This window comes from Otolemur garnettii, unplaced genomic scaffold (assembly GCF_000181295.1).
Source record: "Otolemur garnettii isolate 467f Iridium unplaced genomic scaffold, OtoGar3 scaffold00112, whole genome shotgun sequence".
Lineage (NCBI taxonomy): Eukaryota > Metazoa > Chordata > Mammalia > Primates > Galagidae > Otolemur > Otolemur garnettii.
Window position 1 is genome coordinate 2,770,044 of NW_003852507.1, and position 9,001 is coordinate 2,779,044.

At 35.5% G+C, this 9,001-nt stretch overlaps 1 protein-coding gene across 2 annotated transcripts in view; it reads right to left on the reverse strand.

Annotated features, from left to right (window-relative positions):
• Positions 1-269: 269 nt before the first annotated feature.
• The window catches only part of WSB1 (WD repeat and SOCS box containing 1), a 21,977-nt gene continuing 13,245 nt past the window's right edge, over positions 270-9,001 (reverse strand). Inside the window, exons 4-9 of one of the 2 annotated variants that reach the window (XM_003797173.3) lie at positions 8,564-8,695; positions 6,285-6,385; positions 3,875-4,047; positions 2,899-3,012; positions 1,952-2,059; positions 270-1,362 (exon numbers count right to left, since the gene is read on the reverse strand). In XM_003797173.3, the coding sequence (XP_003797221.1) occupies positions 1,203-1,362; positions 1,952-2,059; positions 2,899-3,012; positions 3,875-4,047; positions 6,285-6,385; positions 8,564-8,695 (788 nt within the window). In that variant the 3' untranslated portion in view covers positions 270-1,202. Of the gene's footprint in view, positions 1,363-1,951; positions 2,060-2,898; positions 3,013-3,874; positions 5,415-6,284; positions 6,386-8,563; positions 8,696-9,001 lie in introns of both variants that reach the window. The other variant, XM_012809757.2, reaches the window with a different exon arrangement.

A 9,001-nucleotide genomic window follows, 5' to 3' on the forward strand; every position in this document is an offset into this window, starting at 1 on the left:
CTCTACCAAGGGTGACATAGTGGGACTCTGTCTCAAAACAAACAAAAGAAAAAAGAATTACTATAATAGTTCTCTCAAAACCAAACCAACATAAAAGTCACTGCGTTCATGAAACACTGAATTAACTTTACAGTAGTACCTTAATCTCTATTTCTTCCTTCTCCTTTTTACTGTGCTTGTGCCATCAAGCTCACACTGGAAATAAATCAGAAAGTACTAATCCTTCTAACACATTTAGGAAATCATTTGCAATATATTGTTTTTTTGATAAGCCTTTTATTAAAAAATTCAACAAAAATATATAATCAAGCATTTTACATAATGTGTACATTCTTGATACCTGCAGGTAAGATAAATAACAGAAGGCAAACGCAGATAGACTATATTGCTTCTCTTTGGCAAGCCACCAATATCATCCCCTGCAGAAACATAGTAAGTGTTTTTTAAAAAATCCATGGTCTTAAAATAATTGTCCCTTAGTAAAAACAAATATTTAGCAATAACACAGCAGATGGATTTTCCAAAAAGACTAATATTTATAATACATTATACCCAAAAGTAAAGTAGCAGCAAGCTGCTTTTTCAAAATTAAGGCCCACAGCAGTATTTAGAGGAGGGGGGTAGGGGAGAAAGGCATCCTTTTTCTAGTTATATCCTGGCTCTGATTTAAAAAAAAAAAAAAAAAAACACACAATGTCACATTCAAAATTCAAACTCCACCTTCCCCTATACAAAAACTGTGTTTCATTTGCAGGTCAATCTGACATCCCCCCCACCCCAATACATTTTGTATGAGGCAATTTAGCTTAAGCTAGTATTTAGCATCTCAGAATAAAAAAACTCCTTCTACTTTACAGCAAAGATACATATTGTAGTTCTACTGAAGCAATATACACATGCCAAAACTAAAAATTAGAAGCAAAAGGGTCCATTCAACATATAGTAGCTTATCTAAGTATATACATATATGTATATGTTTTCACAGTTAGAGCGTAAAGAAATTTACATTTGATATGTTCAGAAATATTTCTATAATCCTAGTCTATAAATAATGTTTTAAAAGCTCAACAGATCAAAATGCAGTACAAGAATGTATCAAATTAAATAAATCTTCTAATCCTTTAAAAACAGATACTTGAAGTCAATAAAGCTTGAGGTTTGTGTATTCTGTCAGTCCCTACTAATAGGGAAGGCAGAGTCTTCTAAATACGATAGGAGAGAAACTCCAAAACTTTGGAAGGAATCGGCAGCTCCTGGACTTCTTGAGTGGGCATCACTCTTCGGATTGACATACGACATAAATGTTGAAGGCTAGGGACTTGCCTTGGAGTGGCCCAAAAATAGACACTTCCATCCTGTGTCCTAAAAAGAAACAAAGCATAAACTTAGGCACTCAAGTTTGTGTAGTTTAACATCCCTACAGCTCAAATAACTATTATCCTGGACTATGTATTAGAGTCATGACTTCACAATAAAACCTATCAGGTCTGGAGCAGTGGCTCACACCTGTAATCTTAGCACTTTCAGGGGCTGAGCTGTGTGGATTGCTTGAGCTCAGAAGCTAGAGACCAGCCTGAGCAACATCAAGACTCCGTCACTACTAAAAACAGAAAAAAAATATAAATAAGAACTAGCTGGGCGTTGTGGCAGGCACCTGTAGTCCTAAGTAGTTGGAAAGCTGAGGCAGGAAGATTGCTTGAGCCCAGGAATTTGAGGTTGCTGTGAGCTGTCTATGACACCATAGCACTCTACCCAGGGTGACAGAGTGAGACTCTGTCTCAAAACAAACCAACAAATAAACCTAACTAAGGAGAACCAATGATATATATACCCAATGACAAAGAAATAGTATTATAAAAAGCACTTATTATTAGAGAATTACTGATAAGTTACGGGCTACTTTGCCTAAAAGCCACCTTAAATTATCCCTTAAAGAGAAAAATATATTTACCCAGCAGCTAAAACACTGCCATCAGTAGAAAAGGCACAACAAAGGCCATTGCTCAAAGGTGCAACTTGTACTGGATAATCCTCATCAATTCTCCAGAACCTCACCATTCTGGAAAGGAAATAAATGATCTTAGTGAGTATCTAGTAGGAAATTTAAGGTAAAAGCAACTTTTTTTTTTAGAAAGAAATGCTACTGTGTTCTGAGTCACAAAATATATACACACAAATCACTCCAACAGGTAATGATTTTAACTTACTTTATAAAATATTTTACAATCTATACCATTTGGTAATTTGGATTAATTCACACGTAAGAGACAGAGACTACAAAGCATGACTGCTTTCCCTTCCAAGATTCAGATTTCTGTTTTACCCTCTTCCAAGACATTTATAAAGGCTTCTTTACCTAGCCTAGATAGTATGTGTCTAGGAATATAGGGGAAAACTAATATGCAGAATCTATCTGAGCAAAGAGGAAAACAATGGTTGTTAACAAATAAAACTCTCCCCATTGGTTTGCTAACATTCTGACCAATAAGACCATCTCTTTCATGTAACGTGTCATTTCTAGTCTCAATCATAGTAGATACAAATTACTATGTTACTATTTACTGCACTTCAGAAATTTCTTTCTGCTTCAACCTTTACAAGACACCACTTTAAAAAAAATCTCTGTGAGCTGGGCTAAAAGCTGATGAAGAATCAGTTTGCTTAAATAAGAACACAGGAAAGGCATGCATTATCTTTAGTTTACACTGAATAATTTGCTCAGGCCAATATTCTTTAAAATTCAACGGCATTTCTAAAGGTCTTGTCTAGAGAGAGACATTAAAACTCTTAACTACAGAAAGGCTTTAATGCTTAAGAATGTTTTTATTAAGTAGAAAGATGAAAGGAAATCTTTCAAAGGCAATAATAAGTACGTCAAGTGATAATGCACAAACTTACTTATCATCAGCGAGGCTTGCAATATGCAGTCCATCATGACTAAAAGATACAGATCGTACCCATCGGTCATTTGCTCCTCCAGCAAATATCGGAGTAGGTGGGGGAAACATATGCCTGAGGTCAAATACATGTTTTCAGTGGATATTAGTTACTTCAAGAAACAAAACTAACCAGATTACAAAGTATATGTTTTTGAATGAGATTTAAAGTAGCCTTAATGAATACAGTTGAGACTGAGTAGAGCTGATATATCCAAAATATTACTCTCTTCTTCTTCTTCTTTTTTTTTTTTTTGAGACAGAGCCTCAAGCTATCCCCCTGGGTAGAGTGCCATAGCATCACAGCTCACAGCAACCTCCAACTCCTGGACTCAAGCGAGTCTCCTGCCTCCGCCTTCCAAGTAGCTGGGACCACAGGCGCCCGCCACAACGCCCGGCTATTTTTTGGTTGCAGCCGTCGTTGTTTGGCAGGCCCGGGCTGGATTCAAACCCACCACCTTAGGTGTATGTGGCTGGCGCCTTAGCCACTTGAGCCACAGGTGCCGAGCCGTATTACTCTCTTCTTCACAATGTGGTTGGCTTAAAACAGTTAAGTGTAGGTCCAACTTTGATTTTAACCATTCTTCTCCAACATGAAACTTTAAATCTACAAAGAGTCAGGTACTATTACATAGCAACACTTATATCAAGAGAGCCAAATTATTTACAGAATGTGTACCTAAAGCTTTACATTAGTCCAAGGCTTAAACCAGTGGTTCTCAACATGTGGGTCGCAATCCACATGAACTATATTAAAGGGCCACAACATTAGGAAGGTTAAGAACCACTGACTTAAACAATACCAAACTTTTAAATTATGATAGACTGTAATTTTAAGTTTCATAGGTTAGTGATTCTAAATACTCACATAACTTCTTAAAAGCTATAGATAGCCAGAAATGAATTACAGACTATTAAATAGTTCATGCTGTACCCACCCAAATTCCATCAGGATGTCTCCATTATGTGGATCCCAAATATATACTCGAGTATCATAAGATGCAGTAGCCAGTAATGCTCCATCAGGAGAAAAGTCACAAGCTACAACATCATGGTGATGTCCTTCTAGTTTCCGTATCATGGTATATTTATCCATATTCCAAAGGAAAACCTGCAATAAAAAGGTAAATGTTATAGCTTCATTCAGACACACAGAGGATAAAATGGCACATCTTAAACTAAAACTGCTAAATTTAATTAAGATTATATTAAATTAAACATTATAAATTATGAGTAATTTAAAGAATATGCTCAGTGTCACAGTCAGATTAAAATCAGTCTTTAAGTTAATTAAAGCAGACATGCAAATTCTATTTCAAATGTTTCTGTTAAATGTTAATTAAAAAATAAGCCTAAACCTAAAGGCAATGCAATTTAACCACAAAGTTATACTGAAATCCATTTATTCCAAAAACTAAATAACTATAATATACAGAAATAAATAAGGTTAAATACTACAAACCCCCTTCTCTTTTTTTCCAGAAACTACCAAATTTTTAAAAAATATACAGACAGAAAACGTAAGGTTAACAAATTGTTACTCCATTGGCATCTCCCTTTGAGATAATCACTTGTTTACAATAGGCTTGGGTCACCAACGTGAGCCTAGGAAGAGAAACAGATACTGCAAGCAAAGAGAATTTTCACAGCCAAATGAAACTTATTTGGCAAACAACAAGGACGTTAAAACACATTACAAAATGAAAATGCTAGTTTATGAAAATAATACAATTATAACATTTCTGTCAGTCAAGATTTACCAATCTTATCTTTCCCAAACTGACCATAATCATTAGTCATTTTATGTATAAAACAGTTCAATTATTTAAGAACAAGTTCACATACAGTTTTAGATTCTAAAGATCAGTTAATTTAGGTTGTGCAGAATAGCTCTAAATAGAATTCTAATGCTCACTTCGGTCTGTTATATTAAATGTGAGTTTGGAGGTTTGTAACAATCCTAATAAGACAATCTCTCCTCCTCTTGGAGTAAAGCAATCCTTTTTACTACTTTTTTTCTGCACAGACACAATATATTACTTACAAAGGAAAATAAGTACAAATTACAAGTTGGAGCAAAGACTTAAGATAGCTCTAACATCTTAAAGAATTCCAAAAAATAACACAGAGAAACCATTTGAAAGTCAATTACTTTACATTAAATTGGTTTCATTTGTCAAGACTCCCAATTCCATCAAACTGGAAGATCAATTTACTTGGAGGAGTCAGTGGATTTCACTGTGGGGAAAATTATTTTAAAAAAGAAAGAAAGAAAAGCAGAAAGTGGACATCGACCAGCACCTGTGTACGTACAGTACACCTTGCAGCCGAATGCAAGGTTACTTCATCCTACGGGTAAAGGTCGCCCCCAGCCCGGTAGCCAGAGATGCCACTCTTTCTGCCCAGCTAACACCATTGTGCGCTTGTGTGCGAGTGGTGCCAGCATAACCTCAATCACACCAATATTGCTGCCACCACCTGTGACAGGGAAAGCAAGAAGCATATGGAAAACACACAGCCTAAAATAGCAATGTCAACATCTAGCTTTGTTGTTCTTATGATTTTTAAAGAACTAAACTGAGTATCTTGTTCTAAACTTCCAACATTTGCAACTACCATTTTAACATACTTCTTAGCTAAATAAAATGCATTTTAACTAGCCTCCCACACCCACATTAATTCAAAGTGTACGGTACTGTGATCATCACGTGTATTTGGACTTCAACATTTCATAAATATCTGACTCTACTGAGATCCCTTTAACTATACTAACTCAGCTGGTAAACTAAAAGAGTTCATTAAATAAGCATAACCCTCTTGAGAGTCATTTTACTCAAGCTGTCTATAGGTACATAAAACATATACATTATCCAATTTCATCTCTAATTCACTCTAGGACATACATGAGTGCTATTTTTACTCTCATTAGGTTTTTAAGTTACTTTTTTTCAGTTAAATGTCCAGGACCAGCTGGGACTCAAAACTTTAAAAACAGCAAACTGGACAAAAAAATAGAACAACAGAGAAGAAAATAATTAGCAAGGGAATGTCTTAACATGTGGACTAGATCTCTTTATATAGCACATTAACTTTTCTAGATCTTACAAAAACTAAATTTGACATACCCCTCATTTTACAAATATCATCCTTAAAAGCAATCCAACTTCTCACTTCACAATCAATAATTTATTTAATTTCCTTCATGCAATTCTCCCCATTATGAAATAAAACATTTAAGATATTCATGACACCGAGCACAGACTTAATAGGTTACTTAGATTTAAAATGATTATGCACACATTATTATAATCCAATTCACAAGGAATGTACAAGAACTTTGACACATACTGCTTTACTGGCTCCAACTGAACACAGCATAGAAGAGTCAGGAGAGAATGCACAGCTGTACACCCAGTTCTGATGCCCCCGCAATACTTTCATCATGTTTCCTGAAGAAAAGAAGTATCTGTTAGCCCTAGAATCCATTTCAAATGAGAAGTATTTCAAAATGGCAGTCTATCACAAGATCATAAACATTTACAGCTAAAAGCAATTTATCTGTAACAGGGGTTGGCAACAGGTACCAGCTACTTATTTTTATAACTAAAATTTTATTACAACACAACCACGCCCATACTATAGCAGACAGTATGGTTCATGAGCCTAAAATATTTAACATCTATTCTTTTAAGAAAAAGCCTGGGACTGTTATCTAGAGAAGACAGAATTCTTTTAGTCTGATCTCATTATTCTACAAATAAAGGAACTGGAACACAGCAAGTTAAGAGCATAAGTACATTCCACTGCAAAGTCCTTGAGTACTATACCCATAGCATACAACTACGCTTAAGCATATTTAATTCTTAGTTTTATAAATACTTATTGAGTGCATTCTACATACCGGGTGCTGTGCTGGCACAGAGGAGATAGCTGTGAATTAGACAAAGTCCACTACTCTCTTGGAGCTTACATTTTACTGAGCCTGCATTCATAAAATATGAATGTGTACAGCTGAAGTTAGGTTGAGATAAGCAAGCACCATTTGATATGCAAAGGAAAAGAAAAAATTACTAAACAATTTTTTTTTTTTTTTTTGGCCAGGGCTGGGTTTGAACCCGCCACCTCCGGCATATGGAGCCAGTGGCCTACCCTTTTGAGCCACAGGAGCCACCCTAATCAAACTATTTTAACCATTGAGATCCCTTTGCTACTCCATAGCTAAGCAATCAGAGAACTGGTAAAATGAGAGGAGGTACTTCATGATTTATTAACTTTAGCATATTACTCTATTAGGCAATAGTTACAACTGACTGGCGGGACTATCTCCAAATCTGAGAATTCTCTTTCCTACTATATTCAATTTAAGTTATATCACCCCTAGACAAGCCTGTCAACCTCCAGCTTAAGGCTGTGAGAGCACCAGCAAATCTAATTTAAATACAAGGTTTTAGTTAAAAATGTAGACTCTTTCTTTAGGGACTAAAGAGGGAGAAGAAATGCTCAGCTCTGATCCTCTCAAATAAGGTAGCCTCTCCAAAGCTTTGTATGCATCACAAATACTAAGGTTTCAGAAAAAGGTGAATACTTCTCATTGATGTATCAGAAAGATATATTACATATGTTATATTGAAAGACAAATCTTTTACTTTTTATAAAAATTTTTTTTCTTAACCTATCCAACTTATTGTGCTTATTAACCAACACATTATGTTAATTATTGTGCTTATTTACACATTATGAATTCTGGTATGAAAATTATGTTTTAATGTAAATTTTATTAGATTACTAAATTACTTCAACATCTGCTTAAATTTTCACTAACTAAATGCAGGAAGTTAATTACTCTCCCTTAGAAAAAATAAGCTAACAAAGACCATTTTGTGCAAGACCCTAAATCTGTTTTTTCTTTTTTGAGACAGAATTTCACTTTGTTGTCCTCAGTATAGTGCCATAGTATCATAGCTCACAGCAACCTCTTAACTGGGGCTCAAGCGATCTTCTCGCCTCAGCCTCCCAAGTAACTGGGACTACAGGTACCTGTCACAACATCTAACTATTTTTAGAGACTGGGTCTTGCTCTTGTTCAGGCTGGTCTCAAACCTGTAAGCTCAGGCAATCCACCCACCTCGGCCTCCCAGTGTGCTATGACAAGCTTGAGCCACTGCACCTGGACCAAGACCCTAAATCTTTTTTTTTTTGAGAGCCTCATCTGTCACCCTGGGTAGAGTGCTGTGGCATCACAGCTCACAGCAACCTCCCACTCCTGAGCTTAAGCAATTCTCTTATCTCAGCCTCCCAAGTAGCTAGGACTACAGGTGCTTGCCACAATGCCCGGCTAAAGACCCTAAATCTGATCAAGATTTTGTCCTCAAATATAGCGGTGATATATAGATTTGTATAGTTAGTTTCTGAACAACATCAGATTATTTACTTAGAGTAATTAGTACTCCTATACTGGGTCACATTTAGGATTTATAAAAGGAAAGGAATCAAAGGATTAAGCCAAGAAAAGGAAATTTTGATCATATGCCATTTTCAAAGCTAAATTCCCCAGATGAACCCTTATGCCTCTTAATAGTGCAATTAAGAAACTAATCCTTTTTCATAGCCTGGAAAAAAAGACATACCATCATCTTTCAGGTCCCATACTCTGAGAGTTTTGTCTCTTGAAGCTGACACTAGGATCAAGCTCCCATCCGGGGCAAAAGTTAAATCTCTGACCACTTCAGTATGATCTACCAAGTTAAGGAGGAGTTTTCCTAAATGTGATGGAAGAGGGAAAAAAAAATTAATATTTTTATTAACTCCTACTTTTGAAAAACAAGGTTGTTCACCATTAAGAAAATGAATAGAAATTCCTGGCCACCTTTTTAGTTTATCAAGTGTAAAATTATAAAATGACTTATTTATTAGTGCCATTGTTACCTTTAAACATTACTAAAATGGATTTTTTTTAAGATAGCAGGTAAAAAAACCCCTAAGTTTATCAAAAAAATTAAAAGGGAATATCTAAAATGTAAACTCCCAGATCATATAATTTAATAACAAAAAAGCTTCCCACATTA